The 22,935-nt window shown below is 48.2% G+C and overlaps 1 protein-coding gene across 4 annotated transcripts in view; it reads left to right on the top strand.

Moving 5' to 3' along the window:
- LOC144818885 (RNA exonuclease 1 homolog) overlaps positions 1-22,935 on the top strand; it is a 1,142,074-nt gene that overhangs the window by 215,352 nt on the left and 903,787 nt on the right. For all 4 annotated transcript variants that reach the window (XR_013607172.1, XR_013607173.1, XM_078676714.1 and 1 more), the window contains exon 5: positions 18,232-18,368. Coding sequence is in view for 2 of the 4 variants with exons in the window: in XM_078676714.1 (XP_078532840.1) it covers positions 18,232-18,368 (137 nt within the window). In the remaining 2 variants the exon portion in view is untranslated. The remainder of the gene's footprint in view (positions 1-18,231; positions 18,369-22,935) is intronic.

The raw sequence follows: 22,935 nt of genomic DNA, 5'->3' as shown, positions 1-22,935 counted from the left end.
GCCGCCCGGCCGCTGATTTACCGCAGTGGGAACCACTGTGGCGCGGTGAAGAGCAGCGAGCGGCCTGGGCACTGGAGTGGCGGCTGCCCGCGGTGCCTGATCAGTCTGGGGTGCGGACAGGCCGGGAGGCGGCTGGAGGGCTGATTCCTGGAGGTGAGCCCGCCCGGTAGAAGGCGAGAGAGCGCCGGACCAGCACAGCCATCTTTCGACCCTGGGGAGCGCTGTTGATAGGGTGGCCGGTGCTTCCCAGCCCGATTGAGGGCATTTCACGTACTTACAAGGGGGGATACGTCTCTACTGCAGGCGGTGGGAGTGTTCTCTGGCTGGCATTTACAGGACAAGCAGTTGCACCACACAGAGACGGCCAGTTTCTGCTCCGTGTTTTACCTTGTTTTGCTGATGGATTAACTTGATTTCTGGCAGGCACTGCTGAATATCCCTGATTTGTGGTGCATAGCCTATACCTCACACCATTGCTGATCGACCCTCTCCGAATAAGGGGGCATGAACTGACTATTTTGGTCGCTGCTGCAGCAATAGATTGCCGCGGGGCCCGTCCTGGCGCAACGGGGTCGCCTAGTCACCCTAGCAGCGATTCCCAAAGATCGGGGCTGCCGGGAGCGGAGGGCTTGGTCTGTCCGGGGACGCGATCTTCCGGCTGCCCGCCTCTTCGGAGGGGCTTGAGACATCTGGACTGGAAGCTGCGGGCGGAGAGTGGACGGAGGACGGTTGGCCCTGCATGATCCCGCCTGACCTGGGGATTGGAGAGCTACGCTTTCTCGGTTCTCTGGTTGGGCGACACCAGGCAGGCTCGGATTCGGATCGGCCGGTGGAGCTGCCGCCGCCTGCTGCCCTCAGAGGGGGCTGTTCGAGCGGAGGGGCTTCCGCGCTCAAGATGGCCGCGCAGGGAGCTGGTGCCGCCGCGCCGCCGGAGCGGGGCGACTGGGGATCGGAGGAGGCGGATGACGGTGTGGCGACAGGGCCCTCATCGCAGGAACAGAGGCTGACGCTCCGACTTGATGCGATATTGGCCGCGATCACTACCACGAAGGACGAGCTGCGCCAGGACATAGCGCAGGTGGCGACGGGACTTGGCCTGCTGAGAGCGGACCACACCAAGCTCTCTGATAGAGTGAAATCAAACGAACAATTGCTCCAGGAACTGAAGCCAGCCGTGGTCACTGCAGAACATACACTTGAGGATGTTGTTCGCCGTCTGGCGGTCCTGGAGCGTCGAGCGGAGGACGCGGAAGGACGTAACCGAAGAAACAACGTGCGGGTGGTAGGGCTTCCGGAGAAAATCGAGAAGGGCGACGCGGTGGCCTACATGGAGGACTGGTTTCGGACAGTGGTGGCACCGGAGGGCCTCTCCCCCTTCTTCTCGCTGGAGAGAGCGCACAGGGTGCCAGCCAAGCCGCCCCTGGAGGGCAGACCGCCCCGACCGATGGTGGTCAAACTGCTGCACTACAAAGATCGGGATCTGCTGATCCAAAGGGCGAGGTCCCAAGGGCCCTTCCAGGTGGATAACAGCAAGGTGACAATTTTTCCGGACTACACGCAGGAGGTGCAGCGGGGCAGGGCTTCCTTTCTGTCGGTAAAGAAAGAGCTGAGAGAAGAGGGGATCCAATACTCCTTGATTTTTCCGGCCAAGCTGCGGATCATCGTTGATGACCGGACTCACTTTTTCCAAACGCCCGATGAAGCATGGTCGTGGCTAGAACTGTATCGTGCGGGGACGGATCGGGCGCACAGGCCCGCCAGGGATCGGCAGCAGCCGGCTAAGGTCAGGAGGTCACAGCGCATCCGCTCCCGGAATAGGCGCCAGCGGGCCGAACGCGAAGCACAAATGCTGGCCGATAGACAGAGTGCGTTAGCAGCCACGGCGAGCATCACAGGATCGCAGCGGGAGGATGCTTCCAGAGGCTCGGCGTCGGAAGGAGAAGGGGAGAAGACCGGTGATGAGGACTTGGAGGTGGGAGGAGTGCAGGGGCCGGAGGTCACCCCACAGACATCAGATGGTATATTTAATGGGTGAGGATTGTGGCCGCTGGACATTTTGTGAGGCCTGGTGGCATGGACGCTCCTGACTTCTATTGGACTGCCAGGTATGGGGCTGCTCTAGCTGTGCGGGACTACGGGCGCGGGGTGGTTGCTCTGCCGTCCTGGTTTGGGGTTCCACAGCCCTCGCCAGACCCTTAAGGTCTTATGTGGTGACGACCACAGGTTAGTGTGATGTGTTGGGTGTTTAAGGTTTGGAACGGGGCTGAAGCTGGGTTATTAGGCCCTGTCCTGGGGGGGGGGTTGATGGGTGTTAGGGGGCATGTTTTTCGGGGACTGTTCAATTGCTGCAATGCGGGTAACATTTATTGGCTAGCGCCATTGTTGGTTTTGATGCTTTATCGGGACGTTACCTAATTTGAAATGTGTCACATGGAATGTCCGGGGTATTCGTACTATGGTGAAGCGCCACAAGGTGCATGCCTACTTAGTGAGGCGAGGCGTCCAGATTGCGATGCTTCAAGAGACTCACCTGACGCAGCAGGAATGCGGGGCGTTACAGAAGAGATGGCGGGGTCAGGTGTTTGGCACGACATATTCAGCATTCGCCAGGGGGGTGTTGATATGGATTAGGGCGGGCACGCCGTTTCAGGTCACGAGTCAGAAAATAGATCCGGAGGGTCGTTATGTGGTAGTTGAGGGACGGCTGTATGGCAGGGAGGTGGTGCTGTGTAACATCTACGCCCCCAACATTGATCAGGCGCGTTTCTTTGAAGGCTTATCGCGCTCACTGGCGTATTATCTAGCGGGCCCTGTATTGCTGGCAGGGGACTTCAACTCCATTTCTGATGTGCTGTTAGACAGGTCACACCCGCCTCTAGTGGACTCCCCAGTGCGTCGCTTAGCGACTCATAGGCGGGACTGGCAGGAACAGTGGGGCCTGGTGGATGTGTGGAGGGCGCAACACCCCAAGGCTAGGGACTATTCTTACTTCTCCGCACTACACGATCTACATGTTAGATTAGATTCAATGCTCTGCAGCAATTCTCTGGCGAATGTGGTAACTCACTCTGAATATTTATCCAGGACCATCTCGGACCATAACCCCCTGTTGCTCTCTATGCAATGGCAGCTGGCGAGATCGGCGATCCCCTCGTGGCGACTTCGTCCGGAAACGCTGGAGGATCCGGCGTTTTGTGACGCGGTCCGCCAGGGCATAGATGGCTACTTTGCGGTTAATGCTGGGTCGGCGGCGACTAGAGCGATTGAATGGGAGGCCATGAAAGGGGTGGCGAGAGGGGTGTGTATGGGTCGGTTTATGTCCGTAAGAGGCACAGTGCTGAATGACCTTGCGGAGGAAGTGTTGAGAGGGGTGGAACGGCAGAGACCAGAGAGGCCGGAGTTGAAGGAACGATTGTTGCAAGCTAAAGAGGTGGTGGCGACTGAAACGGAAAGATTGCGGTGTTATGACTATAAATTGTATGCTGTCAGAGGGCACGAGGAGAGGGATAAAGTGGGTACGCTCCTTGCCAAGTTGGCTGATCCGAACCCTAGAGGGAGTCCGATAATGAGTGTCAGACGCGAGGATGGGGAGGTGATTTATTCGCAGTCAGCGGTCCTGGAGCGCTTCCAGTCCTACTATACGGGACTGTATGCCAGTCACCTGGACGGGACTGTATGCCAGTCACCTGGAAGCGGGAACTAGTGAGATAAGTGATTATTTAGATCACATTAATTTACCGCTGCTGGATGTGGAGGATGCCCGGGACATGGGGGGCCCCATCACCCTGGGAGAAATCAGAGGAGCGATTGGTCATATGGCGCGGAACAAAACCCCAGGGGTGGACGGGCTACCGATCGAGTTCTACTCTAAATTTATAGATGTTTTGGCGCCCAGGCTGCAGATTGTGTATGCGGAAGCGTGCCAATTGGGGCGGTTGCCGGACTCTATGAGGGAGGCGCTGGTAGTGCCGCTGTTGAAGCCGGGCAGGGATGCGTTGGATGTCTCTTCTTACCGCCATTGTCTATGCTGACCGTAGACTATAAGATCTTGAGTCGCATCCTAGCTACTAGGCTCCTACCGCAGATGACCTCATTGGTGCATAGGGATCAAGCGGGATTCATCCCGACCAGGAGCACCTCGATGAATATCCGTCGGTTGATTGGGGTCATCGATGATGCAGCTACAGCGGACCGGGGCCCGGTGGTGTTGTCGGTAGACATCGAAAAGGCGTTTGACAGCTTGGAATGGGATTATCTGGATGGCGTGTTGGTGAAGTTTGGAGTTGGGGAAGGGTTCCGGAGGTGGACGAGGGTGCTTTACTCTTCGGCTAAGGCGCGGGTGCGGCTAGGGGCTATGGTCTCTCCGGCTTATCCGGTTTCTAGGGGCACGAGGCAGGACTGCTCATTGTCCCCTCTACTATTTGCCCTGGCAATGGAACCGCTGGTGGCGCAGGCGAGATCGGGCGTCGCCTACGACGGCATTGCGCAATGGCGTGAGTCGCATTATATATCGCTATATGCCGATGACCTGTTATTGTACTTGGCGGATTCTGGGAGGGCGTTGGAAGGCGCGGTGGACATGTTGGGCAGGTTCGGGAGGCTTTCCGGCCTCAGGGTGAACTGGACTAAGACTTGTGTATTCCCGTTGCGGGGGACCGGGCACTGCCCGCAGCTCACCAGACCGGTAGTGTGGGAACCCTCTTGTTTTGTCTACCTAGGAGTGCGCATCTATCATGACTCAACAGACCTCCTTGAGGGGAATGTGGGGCGCTGCATCCGGGCGTTGAGGGGCAGTATGGATTTCTGGGCCTCTCTCCCACTCTCCGTACTGGGTCGAGTGGCGCTGCTGAAAATGGTGGCGCTCCCGCGTCTACTCTATTATTTTAGAACGTTGCCGATATGGATCCCGCAGAAACTCTTTCGGGAATTGAGGTCGTTGGTGACCGGCTTTCTGTGGGGCCAGGGCCGCCGGAGGGTGGCGTTATCTACCCTGACGAGACCCAAGAGTGAGGGAGGGATGGCAGTCCCCGACTTCGAATTATACTACCTAGCGGCGCAGCTTCAAGTCCTAACACAGAAAGTAGCTAGAGAATTTAGAGGGCCAGATAGCGACCGTGGGATCGGCATCCAGAGACATGTCTTGTCATCTATCGTTATGCAACAGAAACTAGCCGGGCGGGATCTTACGATGGAGGAAAAAACGCTTAGATTGTGCTGGAATAGGAACCTGAAGAGGGCTGGAAAACGCCGGCCGTATGCGCCGGAGATACCGTTGGGAATGTTGACGGCCTTGCCTCACGGGGGTGATTGGTCTCAATTACTGACGTGGGAGGACCTGGGCTTACAGATGGTAGGAGACCTCTATATGGACGGGACGCTGGTCCCATTCCAGGCCTTACAGGACCAATTCGGCCTGCCGGGTGGTACATTCCTGTTGCACGCGGCGGTCGTAACAGCGATGCAGCGGCATTGGGGGGGGTGGACTGGAGGAACCGGAGGTGACGATGGTGTGCCAGTACGTGGTGATGGCCGCGGGCACCATCAAGGCGGTGACTTGCCTTCACAACAGAATGTTGCATGAAGGGCTGGTACCTCTGGCGGAGTTGAAATCGCGTTGGGAGACCAGCATAGGTAAACAAATCCCGGACACCGTATGGGGGCAAGTATTACACAGGACCTGGAAGGGGACGAGGAATGCTAGGTTTCAGCAGGTGCATTTCTTCGTGCTACATCGGGCATATCTGACCCCGGAGAGGCTACGCCGACACTTCCAGGTGCTCGACGCTGTGTGCCCGAGATGTCTGGAACCAGAGGTAGATCTGGACCACATGCTATGGGGGTGCCCGAACCTAGGGGACTATTGGCCGGAGGTGGGAGACCTCCTGAATGCTGTCACGGATAGAGAGGTGGACTTTGATAAGGCTGCGTGCCTGCTCCTTTGGTTCCCGCACACCAAAAAGACCAAGGTGACGAGCAAATTCATCGGGTTGGGTTTAATACTGGCACAGCGTGAACTCACTTGGCATTGGAAATCGAGGGAAGGGCCGTCTGTGCGGAGGTGGAGGAATGAATTGCTGAAGTGGTCGGGATGTGAGAGTGTGCTTAGGATGCGGCAGGCGACCAGAACTGGTAACGAGAAAAGCTTGGAACTGGCGCGTTCCTGGGAGCTGGTGGTACAGGCTTTAAGGGACCACATCACCGAAGGCGAGGGGGAGGCTCTGGAATAGAGAGGGATTCCATGGGGATTGTGTGATTGTCTGAACTTCCTGGTGGATATCATACCGCAGAGCAAGAATGATTGTTGGGACCCGCATTAGCAGCAGTTGGAGGGGGGGAGGGTTATGGGGGGAGTCGGAGGAGGGGGGGGTCTTCCGCCATGCGGTAGCTTCCCGGACCCGGGTGGCCCTGGGAGGTCGTCCTAGCGCTTTCTGAGACGTGACATTGGAGTGGCCTAGGGCTAGTTGGAGAGAGGGTTGGGTTGGTTGTTATAGGATAAAAGCAGAGACAATGTTATACCTGACTTATGGCCTGATCAGGGCAAGCACTGAGGTACCTCCGGCGTACTGGCTCATTGAAACGCCGCCCAGCCTCCGGGATGTGGGCTAATTGGCTGTGTATTGGGTTGTCATATTATTGATTGCTGGGGGCCGCCAGTGTATAGGTTGGCTTATTGCATAGCTTATTTCTGATTCTGCAATAAAAATATATTTAAATAAAATACAGAGGAAAAGGAAAATATATGTGGATAGGAGAAATTCTGCTAAGGATTCAAAGTTTGTGGTGGGGGAGATAGTAAAGATCAGGGCTCCTGTTGGTTGTCAAAACTGGTCAAAGTTTTCTGTTCCCAGAACCATTGTGAAAATTTTTAAAAATGCTGTGAAGACGGAGGATGGTCGTATCTGGAACAACAGTCGTGTTTCTCATTTTGGGGGCAAAGGGAAATATGATGATGTTGTTGCTGTTCCTGATTTGTATGCTAATTATTCTCGCAAGAGTGTGAGAGCATGCAGGCCTCCTGTTCACTTGCGTGATTATGTCTAGGTAGTTTCTTCTTTGATCTCTTTATCTTTCTGTTGCCTACTTCATTGCTGGACGTGTAAACCTATTTAGTGTTTAAGAGGGAGAAGTGTGATGACTTGTCTGTCTAGATATTCTGGTTCCATGTTGGAACCTAGTGTTTGGAACCATATGTCACCAAGGTTCCCCTTACTGGTAATTCCAGGGTTGTCAGTTGTTAGCTGACTGTTGGCTGGGGCTGAATAAACTATACTTGCTTATCTGAACTACTTGGAGTCTCTCAACATTATTACAACATCCTCCATTAATGTCCCGGTTCGGACAGCAGCATCTTCTTCCACTAACACATGCAGACTCCATTTTCTTCTCCAAATTCACCAATCCTACTATGAAGCAAGTACACTAAATCCGGTTCTCCCTGGATCCTTCCAGCCCCCCACCTTTGGTGGCCAAACAGGCACCAGAAATAATTGCCTCATGTAATATATGTTTGCCAATGGCATCTTTCCATCCCATTGAAAGGTGCCATCTATACTTGCCTACTAAAGAAGCCCTTGCTTAATCCTACAGATACCAGCAATTATCGGCCCATTTCAGGACTACCCCTACCCGCTAAAATTGTGAACGTTCAGCTTGCCACATTCTTGCAAGACAAACATTGTTTGAACCCCACCTATTTAGCCCCCTTTTACAGTCATGGGTGAGATAAAAACCTAGCAATGCGTGTAAACATACAAGTAAATTCAATTTGCAGGGCATATTTTCATGAGCCACATGCAGAGGTTTAGGATCATGTTTTGTTTTTATTGGTGCTTTGAAGAGGCATACCGACGGTTTGTGCTTCATAAAAAAATAATTCTATATTATCCCAAATGGAAATGTGATTTTACTTTTTGTAATATGCATGCATATTTTCCACACATTAAGTAATTTTCCTTATGAATGAGTCCAAATTATACTTTAAAAAGGTAGTACGCCGTTTGGTGCATTTAAAAAGGGCAGTGTTTCAACAGTTAATGAAAATATTTTACATTGATCGGTGTAATGCTTGGGTGCAAACGGTCTACAAATGAGATGGCTTACAATCGCAGCATTAATGTTTGTCTTGGATATCCCACTTCAGTACCTTTGGAAATGCTGAAAGTGAGTGCGTAGTGATGCATGAGCTTCACTGCTTCCAGCTAATATACAATGTGAAAGGTATTGGCCAAATCTTTGTGCTCTTTTTTTTATAAGTTATTGATGGCCCCCTAAGCCGCACAAACCCTTATATTCTGCCGCCTATGCAATGCTACTGGCACACAGTACTTGAATGTTACAGACTATCCAGTGGATTTAATTTTTGGAACATCATTTTAACGGTTTCTTAGAGAAAGATTCTCTTCTCTTCATAGAAACAGCAGTAAGCATTAAAAGCAACCATTCGCTAAGAAATGGAGCATTTTGCCCTTCAACTTTGAACTCCACAGGTTTAATAAGTCTTTCTCGTTAAACAAAGACAGTAGCTTATCCTTAGTGTAAATGGGAGAAAGTTCATTTCATGGATTCTGTACATACACTTCAAGATGGTGGACATCCAGTATTTGAAATCTGTTTTAAGAATAGGAGATTAGATGGTCCAAACATATATAAAAAAATCCATTTTCATTCCAGTTATTAGCCATTTTTAGAAAGTCCTTTGCTTCTGGGGGGGGAAGGACATGATATAATTATTTTTCTCTTGGCCTGTAACCAGCAGCCAGATCTTGTTTGACCAAGAGACGAGGCCAGTAGTAGAATGTCTCAAAATTAGTGCCTCTGATAACTTATTTAATTTAGTAATCCCTTTCATATCTCTTGGAGTCTACATTGGTCCAATGTGTATAGTGTTATCCATAATCAGCCGTACCTCAGTTTCCCTTCTTCTGAAATAAGATTCAGCATCCAGTTCTGCCTGCACGTGATCTGCCGAGTCCACATGTGGCCCGCGGAACACATCTTGAGGTCTGCCATGACCTGTAACCTTCGTTTCAGTACACCCCAGTCATGATTATAGAGATGGCTTCCTTCTGCACTGTGTGCAGCTTCCTCAGATTATTGTCCTGCACAGCAATCACACCCTTAAGGTCATCAGTGTGTTTACCAACAACTAAATCCAGCTCACCTCCAACCCTTTCTTTGTTTGTGGCAGGCGGAATTCTGCCCCTCCCTTCTCTACCACCTTTGAACCATTTCATCACTCACTGCCTCGTACTGCTGTTGCTCTATGCAATGTCCAGTTTGGGTCTGTTATCTGCCGCTGTTCACATGGAGGGCTTTGCCTCTCCCGCTGCTTTGCCAAACGCTGTAATATGTAATGTGATCCTAGTCCAGACAGGAGAGAATCCTTTACCTTAAGGGTGCCACAGAATGTCTTTCTGAAACTCTCGAAGCCTTTTTGTCTCTCACTGGCACAGACACAGGGAACTCCCATTGCCACCATCATGCCGGTGTCCTATTCCATAGGGGGGGAATTGTTGCAACCCTGCTTTACTACAACACACAGTAGTGGTCTCTCCACCTTCAAAATGCCACCATTGTGTATACTTGACACATAGCCAAAGTAGTAGACCTGTATGTGGTCTCCCGGGCCTAAAAGATGTGTGATGTACAGAGCTTTAAAGAGTCAGTCACTGTCTGTCCCCAGATATTTTATTTCACACTTGTTTCGGAAGTAGCATTTTATGTGGTAAATACACATTTTCCTATTTTTTGCGTCAAAGTTTTGATTTGTTTAGGACACGCAGGTGAAGATTACCCCACACTACTGTTACTTGTACTTTTTCCAGTGGTATTGTGTACTCTATTGGCACGTGTGGCACTTAACATTCCTCTGATTTAAATGATAGGTTGTATTCATTTGTTTACGAAGAATGTTGCGTGTTTATAATCAGACTGGTGATGAAATGTATTTTTATTACAAAATAAGACTATAGACGATGAAGACTAAGTCTGTGGTTTTTAATGACCTTTTCGACACACAGCACTGAATGGTGGCAGAGACCGAAGAGCTAAAGTTGCTGAAAATTTGATTTTTCCGTTGGTTTCTTTACTTATTTTTTGGAGATGAACTCCCATGAGTATTGAAGTAAATTTTTTGTTGTATGGCCACTATTGTTCTGTAAAGTAATTGAAAAACATCCTCATGTCGGTGTCCTTAATAAAATCGTAATTTTGATTTGTTGGTCGCACAATAGTTGGAGGGTTCAGGGATGTGGAATTTAATAAAATATCTACTTGTCTTGGGGGGAGGGGGCTTCGTAAATCTACTTGTCCTTTAACAAAATCCACTTGTCCTTGTCCCTTTGGTGCCATGTAGTGCAGTGACAAATGATGGCAGCAATCTTATTGTATAAGAGCTCTGATATAGTCTCTCTGATTATACTAGGGCTCATACAATAGTAGTGTTTGAATACTTGCAATCCCCTTTTGTGGTAAGCAAAATTTCCAGGGGTAGAATCCACTTTTGAGTCTGTGTAAACCTACTAACTTGCATGTTTTAAGGGTTTTCAACAACTTTTTATTTTTATTTTTTATTGGCATTTCACAAAAGAAACAACAAACCAGCACAGGCATTGGCATACGTTAATGACATCTAAGGTACAGGCAATTTCATACATTCCTAAGCAGGTGTCTGTTGCCGCAGTGCGTCTTTTTCTATGTAACAAACCTAATGACCCACTCAGGGGCGTGTCAAAAAGTCCCTCCATGCAAATATACTGATAGGTTACACTCCTTTTAATGGCTCCTACTATATGTCCCAGTGTAAGTATACTCGCCATCAGTCTACAGTGTGTGAGGGTAGGGTATTACGCGGTATGGTGTCTGTCACTAGTCCAGTCTCACCCTCTGACTGATTGCTTACGTCCTCGTCCTCCGAATTATTCCATACCTGTTTCCTCTCTAAAAAACTGGACCAAAAGTTTTTGGGTCTATTACGAGGGGGTAGCAAGTCGCTGCAGAGCTCCGTTTGAGTACAACAGTATGTCATCTCTCTGGACCAGTGCGTCAACGTGGGGGTCGGGCCCCTCATCCATCTGAGTGCTACACATCTCTTAGCCATTAGAAAAGCCATGTCAACTAGTCTGTGTGTCGGTCGTAGGGGCTGAGAGTAACCTAATATAGCTAGTAAGGGGTCCGTGTTAATTGTGTAGTGTCGTTAACCTCCTTATATACGGCGCACCAGAATGTCTGAACTTCCGGGCAGGACCACGCTACACGTAGGAAATCCGCAATTTGGGCCCCACATCTCTCACTGTTAGGACTGTCCCGAAGTCTATATGTATGCAGCCTTTCAGGTGTGTAATAAGTCCTGTTCAGGTATTTAAAGTGCATAACCTATGCCTACCGTTGAGAGATATTAGTTTGGGACTTGTGCAGCAATACTGCCAAATCTCTTCATTCAGATCGGTTTGAAGATCTGTCTGCCACGCCAGTCTCGGCTTAGCGTATTCCGCTGTTCTCTCCTCCAGGGCTATGCTATACAGCTTGGTTATTAATCCAGCAGGGGACTTGGCGTTAACCACGTAACTAAAGGCTGTGACTGTCTGTGGTTCCTCCATATCCTCCCCTAAGAGGCTTCTTAGTGCTTGTCTCACTCTGTGGAACTGGAAACGCCACAACAGTGGGCTGCCGTTATCCTCTACTTTGATCTCGTCCCAGGTACGTGGGGTGCCCTCTGCGAACAGATCTCCCATCTTATGAATATTCAACGCTTTCAGTGCCGTCAACACTGCTTTATCCAAGCATGGAGTCAGCCAGGTGCACCACTCAATTGCGGCTGTCAGGGCGTAAAGTAGACTGCACGCCTGTATATCCATCATGTGGTGCCAAGAGTGCGTGACCGCATTTAAGGAGTCCAGGAAGCTAGTCTGTTGGTCTCTGGGTTTTGCCAGCAGCGCTGGTAGGGGCGTCGGGTCTGCTATAATCGTTTCGATGCAAATGTTGGGGATGTTCGTCGGGCCATGTATCCAGTGATATGCAGGTGCGGCCTGCGCTGCGCAGTAGTATAGCTCCAGATCAGGGGCATTCAGGCCCCCTGCTGTGTATGGGCGAGTGAGTATGTTCCACGCCACTCTCGGCTGTTTCCCAGCCCCATGCCAGCCGGACCATTAGTCCTCGTAATTGTCTGAAGAAATTATTAGATAGCACCATAGGGATGTTACAGAACAGGAACAGAAAGCGTGGCAGCACAATCATTTTCATGAGTGCGACTCGTCCCAACAATGACAAGGTGATCTATTTGTCAATGTCCTCCTCCAGTTTGGAGACCGCTGTCCCGTAGTTTTCCCTTAGAACCACCTCTGAGTCGTTGTGGAGTCGGATCCCCAGATACCGTACTGCATCCGTGGTCCACTGAATGGGGTATTCCGGGTCGAATTTCCTCGTGGATGGGGTAAGTGGGAACATGATGGACTTGTTCCAGTTGACATGGATGCCCGACAGAGAGCCAAATAAGACCCCCTCGCGCAGAACCGCCGATAGGTGGGTCACTAGGTCCCTAACATATAGAAGGGTATCGTCCGCATATGTGGAGACAATCAGATTGTATGTAGGAAATCGGATGCCCCTGTGGCTGTGGTATTCGCGCAGGGCGCAAGAAAGAGGTTCTGCTGCTAATGCGTATAAAAGAGGGGAGAGGGGGCAGCCTTGTCTCGTGCCTCTCCCTATCTGTATTGTTTCTGTAACAAGCGCGCCAATTCGGACACGGGCCACTGGGGAGGTATACAATGTAGCTAGGAGTTGTAAGAACAGCTGTCCCACACCCATCCGACCCAGAACATGTCTTGGAAAAGGCCATTCGACAGAGTCGAAGGCCTTTTCCATGTCCAGGAAGACGGGCACCGCTGGGACTTACGGGCGTGTGTGCTGGAAGGCTGCGAAGACTGTTCTAAGGTTGTATGTAAGATTTCGCGTGGGTACGAATCCAGCCTGTCCGTGGCCACTAACGCGGTGATCATTGGACTGAGGCGGTTGGCAATCAGTTTGGCGAATATCTTCGCATCCACATTCAGTAACGATAAGGGTCGGTATGATGCACAGTCCACCGGGTCCTTACCTCGTTTGAGAATAGTGACCAGTATTGCCTCACGCATTGTAGGCGGCATAGTGCCCGTATCTGCCATATCCTCAAATAGGGTAAGCAGTCTAGGAAGCAGGAGGTCCGTGAATGCCTTGTAAAAAGCCACAGTAAGGCCATCGCTTCCTGGCGCTCCACCAGGCTTCATAGCTGACAATGCCAACATTATTTCCTCCCGTTCTATCGGGCACCCTAAGAATTTACGGTGCATATCGGAAAGCCCGGGCAGCTCAATATGAGAAAGGTAATCAAGAATCCGCTCATCTGATGCGGGGCCGCGTGAGGCATATAAGGTAGAGTAGTACTTCCGGAATCTCTCTGCTACCTGAGCGTTCGTGAGAGGTACGTTCGTTGTCTCACATCTCATTTCGGGTATCCCCCCCTCTGCTCCTTCTCCGTTGGGCCATCTGCGCCAGCACAGCACCTGGGCGTTCTCCTTCGCCATATGAACTAGCGATAGCGTATTTTCCAAAGTGTTTAACTTCAGAGTCCGCTTCCTCGTGATATTCTTGTAGTGTCGTGGTCAGCTCCCGGGCGAGAGCTTCGCTGTGATCCGCTCTTTAAGCTTAGATTCTAATGTCTGTAGCCTACCCCTGATCGATCTGAGTACTCCTGAGTGCTTTGAGATGGTGATTCCCCTAACGTACAGCTTAAATGCTTCCCAGATATTCTGAAACGATGCCACTGACCCCTCATTGGTGTAAAAAAATGTGGCAATCGCCAGTTCCTCCTTGAAGGAGGCATCCAGTAACAAGTATGGGGGAAAACGGCAAGCAAATGGCGGGATATGTCGTGCTGGTGTGGCAACCGATATCAATACAGGTGAGTGGTCCGAATATGTGCGAGGGAGTATCTCACATCTTGGAATTGCGGAGGTTGAGTGTGGTGTGGCCAGCCAATAATCTATCCTAGTATGTATATTATATTGTGACGAGTAATGTGTGGAGCTTCATATTGTGGGGTGTCTGTGCCTCCATACGTCACACAGGTCCAGGCGGATCATTTGTGTCTCCAAGAACCTGGCGGAGGCTGAAGGACGCCGGTCAGGGCCGTCCGACCTCTGTGTGATTTTCTAGTCATATTAAAGTCTACCCCCCCAAAGTATCTCAACTCCTGAGTGTGTCATAATCCTGGCAGCTATCTCTGAATAGAAGTCTGGGTGGTCGTAATTGGGGCCATATGTATTTACTATGCAGAGATCCATGCCCTTACCACAGCATCTCGTGATCGTATATCTTCCATCCTAGTCTGTCACCAATGGTGTCATAGTCAGGTGTGCTTTCGGATTGACCCACGTAAGGACTCCCCTTGCGTGCGTTGTGAATCCCGCTGCGTGGACATTACCCAAGAAGCCCCTATAGCGCAGTATGACTATCCATGGGTACGTGCGTCTCCTGTAAAAGTGCTATATCCACCCCATATCTGGCAAAGTATTGTAGGCCCTTTCTAACCTTCCTGTGGTAGAGGCCTCGTATGTTCCAGGTCCTCAACGTCCGAGTGTCCAATGTTTCCTCTGTCCGTGTCATCTCAGTTGCCATAGTCTGTCTACGTATCCTGTCAATGGGGTCTGTACATATATCATCTCAAAGTAGTCTGTTACTGCCATGTGTGGTAACTTGCGAACAACATCATCTGCATTAGAACATTCTTCCCCCAGGCAGACACAGACGCGTCTTCCTGCCCCCCGTCCCACGCCCACCCACTCCTTCCCATCCCCAACTAGGCCGCGAACATCCCCTTTCCTCAACCAACCCACCCCGATCTCCCCTCCCAACCCAAAAATTTCCAAACACATAAGGGAACAGATCCTGTAGTCCAAATTCAGTGGAAATCACACGTGGGCAGCAAGCAGTATTCGAGTTTTGTATAGAACTTATTCATATTGCCACCCCTTCCTCCCCCGTCTCAATATCAAAATAAAATGTGCGTGACCCTAACCCGCATCTTAAGGTTCGTAACCTTCGGCAATATCTAGGGTTCTCTCAAGCAACTTACTATGAATGAACATATCCATCAAAATATCGTCCCCCCCAACCATAAATCCTGACATCCGTGCGCTACAGGTTTATATAAAAGAGACATCCCTATTCTAAAGCAGTGTGTTATATACCTGCCTACTTGGAGCCGTCACCTGGAGAATGTCAGAATCTGACCAAGTTAGTCTTTTTCCAGAGGTGCCCCCACCTACAAACCACTCTCCGAGCCACTTCAAGCCACCCAGTAATAAGGGATGCATCCCAAACAGGACAGCCAACAGAACCCCCCCCCCCCACTCGTGTCTCCACATCCCAGGGGCGCAGACTCAGTGACTTATCTGTGTAATGCAACATTAGTCCTGATCGTCCAAAGAGCCCCCAGCCGTGCCAGTCTCTCCATTTGGGGAAGGTCTATCTTCTTTCTGCCATTCCTTAAGGGCTCTCTGCAGTGCTTTGGGATCCGTGAAAATCAAAGACGTCCCCTGTCCGTTAATCCTGAGTTTCGCAGGGTATAGCATCGCATAATCCGCTCCCATTTCGCACAATTGTCTTCATCGGTGTGAATTGTCGCCTAGCCTCTTGCACCTTAGCGGTGAAGTCCGGAAACAGCGAAAGGGTCGACCCTTCGAACTGCAGAGGCTGTTTATCTCTTGCTAACCGCAGTGCTACATCGCGGTCTCTGTAGTTAAGTAACTTGGCTATTATTGGCCTCGGTGGTGCCCCTGGTTTAGGTCTCTGGCCCAAAGAGCGGTGAACTCTTTCCACAACAAACATAGCAGAGAAGGCAGAGTCGCCGAGTAGTATCTTAAGCAAATTTTCGACAAAGACCTCCATATTTCCTGTCTGCGTGGTCTCGGGTAGGCCTGTGATACGTAAGTTGCACCGCCGAGAGCGGGCTTCTAAGTCCTTTGTCTTGTCCAATAGTGACTGCATGGCTCTGTTTGTTGTCTGTATCCAAGGAAGTCTGCGCTTCTTCCACCTCCGTAATGCGGCGCTTCGCCATATCCATCCTCTCCACCTGTTTATCTAGTCTTTCCGCCATACGGTCCATTCGATAGGAAAGTGCGTCCATCTTTGTGCCTAGTGAGGCTATTCCTCCTTGCAGGCTCTTCTCCATGGCTAATAATAAGCCTCGTATATCCTGTTGTGGTACTGGTATAGTTTAGCGCTGCCTCGCGCCCAATATGGCGGCCGCCGCTTCTTCAATTGCGGCCCCCCCCCGGTTTTCAACCACTCTTCTCTAATTTTTCCCATACTGAGAAATGTTGGAAATGTACTTCTTACAATGGCAAACGTAAACCTTCTTCCAGGTTTGGGGGCAAAAGTGGTTGGAGGGAAAGTGAACTTGCATACACTCAGGTTTTCGCATGAGCAAATCTACACAGCATATTTGTTCATGCTAAAATGCTGATCACAAATATTTTCTAGGAGTACTATTTCTTGTCCTGCTTCTGTAAATTCTTGGGAATTCCTGAAGCCGCTTAGATGCACTTAATGCATAGATATATACCATTGGTGCATTTTTGAGACTTTTTCATAATTGGGCCACTAATTTGGTCAGCTGTCTATGACAGTGCTTCCAGTTGAGGATTTTCTTAAATTTCTACTGAAAAATTGAGGCATTTTTGATTATCACTTGTAATGGATTATAAATATTGTAATAGGGTATGGTCTTAACAGTTACCTTCCCGAAGACACATGAGCGTTTTAAATAGGAGTCACAATGTGCAATTTTTCGGTCTGTCATGGATGCTTCTTTACTTGTGGTAGTTTTCGTTATTGACAAACTATATTTAAAGCAATCTTATTAAAGTACATTGCAGTGGTGACTCTAACCTACGCACTAGCACCGTCTCATCCCTGTGCACCAAATTTTGCTACATATTAAAATAAATTGTGCACATTACTATTGTGCATTGCATTGGGAAATGTGAAGGACACATGCTCATTCAGTACCTCTCTCAAATGCTGCTTGTATCGTTATTACTCCTCACAAAAGAATTCTGCAAGGGGAGCATGCATCGAAGTGGAAAAGTAAGGAAGAAAAAACAAAATGAAGTATTGGCAAAATATTTGGTTTTGATTTTTGTATAGTGTATGCACATGCATACAATTTACCAAACATAATGACATTGATCCTGCATTTGTGTACTTACGCAGTTGGAGGAATAATGGAGCATGCATGCGCAGACCAGTACACCATAGCCCAGTAGACATAGGCACCCATGCAGTTCTACATTATGACATGCTTACATATCCCAGGCAATGATCCTCAGTGGGCCAGGCAGTAAGGAGTATCATTGGCATCAAGGAATGTATACATCATTGACCACAGGCATTAACAAGCATCTATATTAGCCATAGGATGCTTACATGTAGAAGCATCTTTTTTGGACCCCGTGAGGTTGAGAATCGATTGCCACAGGCATGCAGTCAACAACTTCAGTGGCCATATGTAGTAAATATCATCTATGGCCTCAACCCTAGGCAGCAATTTACATCAGTGGCCCCAAGCAGTGATGACTCCAGATTAGGTAAGAGGAGTACTTCTCTGTCTGGCATAGAGGAAGACAGCCAGACACGCTATGCCTATCTCAGCAGAGTACCACTACAGTTCTGAACTTCAGTGGCTCACTGTTGATCCATTGTAGCTCATTGCCTAACTTTACCACTAATAGGAGACACCAGAGATGCGCGATGACAATGAGCATAGTGAACATAGTGCTGGAGCTGCAGCCTCGCTTGTGTAATGCCCCCGGCAATGCCATCAAATACATTCGTATTTGAAATTTGACATTTTCTCTTTCGATGAAATGTTTGTGAAGCGGAAAATAAGAATACAGGAAAGTCATATTTGCCAACTTCTAACAACCAATGACTGACAAATGTAGGCTTCTCTAATAACTTGGCACAGGCACATTCCTCTGATTAGCATTTGGAGTTTATTCACTTTCCTGGGCATTTTGTCTTCTATTCCCTTAAATCTTATAGACTTTCAATTTTGTTACATTCTCTAAAAGCTTTTTGTTCATAATAAAAATTGCTTGAAATTGAAAGCTGTACTATTTTCCCATTTGTACTCTACTTATTGTATTATTTGTAAAGCAGTTGACACTCTGTTATGAATTTGCTTTTTTGCAGTTTATGTAAACCTGGTGGATGTTCAGCCAGCGGTGTCGACTACTAGACCCATTAACAGAGTATTGCAAAGGAAACCATTAGCATTTGTGAAACCAAATGTAATTCCTAAGAAAGGTCTCTATCCTCTTCCTGCTAAGGTATTTTGTCAGGCTCTCAACTCTACCATGTTTCCAATTTGTGTGCTTAAATGATATTGTATATGTTCAACTTGCAGTATTGCTTGTGTTCTGTTGGTATACTAAGCAAATGCTTTTCAAAAGCTGTTAACATAAGCCATCACTTTGAACTGATATTCCCAATGTTTTTACTTTCTGTTTGGACTGTTCATCTGATCTTTGCAATGGCAGGCACAGTTCTGGTTAGAAGGGTCTATACTATTGGGAGGATCTTGACAAATTTTATAAGGTGTTCTGCATCCCAGCACACATAGATGAACACTATGCCTGAGCCATAGGTACTTCAACTTATCGAAAGTTCACCCCACTTGTCCAAGATGTTCTCTCCAGAGTACTACACCAGTAAGGAGGATCCGAGAAGGCATTTGAAGGCCACATACTTGCATAAATAACTTAACCCAAGATGCCATAAAGTTGTGAAAAGTATGGTTTGATGAGAACAGTACCACAATCTCTGGCCTACATCTGCGTAGGGCAGTACCTAAAAGCTGGGCCATAGGGGTGAACGGCTGGTCTTCCTGGCACCTTTATGCTGAGGGTTCTAAAAAAAAAAAACCTCTCCCATCATTCCATTTGAACTACAGAAAACTGTGATGATGGCTCTCATCGCCTCAAATTAACTACTGTAATGCCCTCTATTTAGGTACCTCCAAATAAATACTTTATTAAAAAAAACTGCAGTCCTTACAGAATGATGTAGCAAGAACTGAAGGTCCCCAAGTTTAAACCAATTTCTCATCTACTCCATGGCCTTCACTGCTTGCCAGTGGAGAAGAGGATCTCCTTCAAGGCTCTGTGTCTAATCCACAAGGCCCTTAATAGAGCCGGTCCGTCTTTTTCAAGATCAGTTCTCCTGGTATTCGCCCAGCAGGAACCTTAGATCAAGCTCTGCGCACATGGTCATTGTCCCAAGAATGAACAGCAAAATGGGGTGGAAGAACGCTTGCATACTGCGGTGGGAAGATATGGAATTCCCTGCCTCTTGTACTTTTCTCACAACCCATCCTGCAGCTGTTCAGGAAGCAGCTGAAGACGTGGCTATTCCCACTCCACTGTGCAACACCTTCGATCCCCTGCTGGCTGATGGCCCCCCTGGGTCTTGATTTGCTTAGCGCTAAGATGCCCTCTGGTATTGTGAGCTTTATAAAATTATTTAATTCCTTATATATTGGAAACAGCTGCCGTCCTAGTGGTTTCTATCAATGTAAGAAAAGTGTGACGGTTGACCGTCATACTTTTCCAAAGTTTTTTTTCAAAAGCAAACTCCCAAAACACAAGTTTACGTGAAAAGGGGGCCGAGGGGGGTGATGGTGGGGGGGTGGGGCGCTAATGACCATTACTCCATGACCTTCACTCCCATAGTGTGAAGGCCATTTCTATTTTTCTTTTTTCTCCGTCTCACCACCAGGATATATTTGGCAGTGATGGAATAAAATAAAAATACTATTGTCCACCCTAAATCAGGCAGACAGTCGGAAGGCTTACCTCTGAAGGCCCCTACTCCGTTGGACTGCCCGTACATTATTTACACCAATTGAGTACATTTTACTCAGTCGGCGTAAAATTTACGGTCCACCCAACTCAAAATCGTGCCAGTGAACATGGAGGTATGCAAACAGGGTACTCTGGTTTAGGTTTTTGTCATGTTGTTGACTAAGCATTAAGTAAATTGAAAACAGTACACTATGATGTCAAGCCGATTGCTGGACAAAGATCACTATAACAGTTAATATCGGCCGGCTTGTATGTAGATGCAGAGCGAGCTATGTCTGTAAAGCCATGCTCTGTCTTGTATTAACAATGTTGATCAAAGCAAACGAAAATAATGCACTGTAAGCTTCAAAGTTGTTGTAAAATCAATAAAAACAAAGTTAAACAAAAAACAGGGTACTCTGGTGCCATTGCACGGGAGCACCCGTCAGCAAAACTCTAAATCCGCCCCAGAGGCCCAACTTATGCAAACCGGTACCGACATCCCCCACCTTGGTCATTTTGGCCATTCACTCTGCGGCTTGCAGCTTTTTTTAGTTGGGGAAACTTGAGGCATACCCCTTGAAATGCCCGAGACTAAGCTACACCTCTGGTTTCCTGCATGGCAAACTTGTCAATTGTGATAGTCCTGTGCCAGGCCATCAGTTTGTGTGCTTTAGAGGAGCTGATCTCAAACACTGTTAGGGACAGCTTTGTGCAATCCTCTAGTACACAGCTTTCCAAACTTTCGATGTTGGTGACACATTTTCGTGAAAGAGTACCTGGTACACGGTAACGCGAGCGCAGCGAGCGAGCACGAACCACCCAAGGGGGGTTTGGAGGGTTCTCCCCCAAGAAATTTTTGAAAAAGTAGTGGGCAAATGGTGCATTTCCAAGCAAATTTGAGAAAGCCGGAAGGTTAATAAAGCAATTGTTAATCTGGTCTAACAAAGCCAGTGACTGGCAAAACTGAGTGTAAGAAAGGTTAGGTTTGTGCATGAAACAAGAATATAATGATGCACACATTGACTTATGCCCCAGTGATTTACGGCAAAAAAAGGGCAGGTCAAGTCCGAGGCCAATGAAGTCATCTGCGGCGTACCTCAAGGATCCTCACTCAGCCCCACCCTCTTCAACGTCTACATGAGCCCCCTCGCGACCATCGCCCGCCAACACAACCTCAACATCATCTCTTACGCGGATGACACTCAACTAATCCTTTCTCTCACCAATGACCCCAGCACCGCCAAAACTAACCTACACGAAGGAATGAAAGAAGTTGCCGAATGGATGAAACAAAGCCGTCTGAAACTGAACTCAGACAAAACAGAAGTCCTCATCTTAGGTACATCCCCATCTGCATGGGACGACTCTTGGTGGCCGGAAGCCCTTGGAAAAGCACCCATCCCGACAGACCACGCACGGAACCTAGGCGTTATCCTGGATTCTTCACTCTCAATGAACAGACAAGTCAGCGCCGTTACCTCATCCTGCTTCAACATTCTCCGCATGCTCAGAAAAACATTTCGCTGGATCCCCAACGAAACAAGGAAAACAGTCACCCATGCTCTAGTCACGAGCCGTCTGGACTACGGAAACACCCTCTACGCCGGTACTACCGCTAAACTCCAGAAGAAACTCCAACGAATCCAAAACGCCTCAGCCAGGATCATATTAGACATCCCGCGCAACGAACACATCTCTGGTCACCTGAAAGACCTCCACTGGCTACCCGTCAATAAGAGAATCACCTTCCGACTGCTAACCCACGCACACAAATCACTCTACGACATCGGACCAGAATGCCTCAACTCACGACTATCCTTCTACACCCCCTCCCGCCAACTTCGCTCTTCCAGCCAAGCCCTCGCCACTGTACCTCGCATCAACAAGACCACCATGGGAGGCAGATCATTCTCCTACCTGGCTGCTAAGACATGGAACTCACTCCCCGCTTACCTTCGCCTCACCCAGAACCACCTAGCATTCAGAAAGCAACTTAAAACATGGATATTTGACAAGTAATACTCCTCCCATTTCTAAGCGCCTTGAGACCCTCTGGGTAGGTAGTGCGCTATATAAATTCTCTGACTTGACTTGACTTGTACGCCCTGCCAACCCTTTTCAACCACGCACAAAGTCCACCTGCTGCCTTGCTGAATATGAGTTATACAAAAGTCCGTTCTGGAAGCGGGAATTGTGAGTGATAAAACAATCCTGCAACTTATCAACCGGTCTCTGCACATTGAACTCGGGTGGGACCGCTTTCCTCTGCGCAGCGCGCCAAAAGGCAACAGAAAATAACACTAGTCATATGTTTTCCATTGAGCGCTTTGAGCTAAAATTAACTGCATATAAGAGAGATGGACAAATACATATGTCATAGAAATTGTAAATATCAATGTATGGGGGCACAACATATCGCACAAAACAGTTAATTGATTTTTTAAAAAAATGTATGATTTGTAATATAACACACATACATTTTCAAAACATGATGTCCTTTATGACTAACAATATGAAAATATGTGCAAGAATGAAAAACTTTGAATAAAAACAACAGCACTTACTATTTTATTGAGATGAATGAGGTGGATAAGATTAACACAGCTTCTCAATATCTGGTGGAATATTAAGGACACTGATGCAATCATAGTCTTGGATTTCAGCATTTGGAAAGTGTCTCGTAGCACAAGAATTACAACATGTGAATAAAAACAACAGCACTTGTCTTACTTCTTCAATGAAATATATATGAGGCTGAGAGGACGAACACAGTTGGTCAATATTTGGTTGAATATTTGATAAAGACACTCGAATTTCATCATCAAGCATTTTTAAGCATCCACGTTTCAGTGTCTTTAAGTTTTTCATTGTTGAAAAGGATACTTCACAAATGTATGTAGTAGAAAACTGCAAGAGAATTTTTAATGCTTTTTTACCTAAGTTTGGTGCATTTTTGTAACACGAACCCAAAAGCTGTCTAAATCACCCTCTGAATGCCTCATGAGCATACTTCGATCATTTTTTATTTCAGCTAATTCTTCTTCTTCTTCTT

This window comes from Lissotriton helveticus, chromosome 2_1 (genome assembly GCF_964261635.1).
Source record: "Lissotriton helveticus chromosome 2_1, aLisHel1.1, whole genome shotgun sequence".
NCBI classification, from domain to species: Eukaryota; Metazoa; Chordata; class Amphibia; order Caudata; family Salamandridae; genus Lissotriton; species Lissotriton helveticus.
Note: the sequence above shows the minus strand (reverse complement) of the source record. Positions and strands in the feature narration are given on the sequence as shown.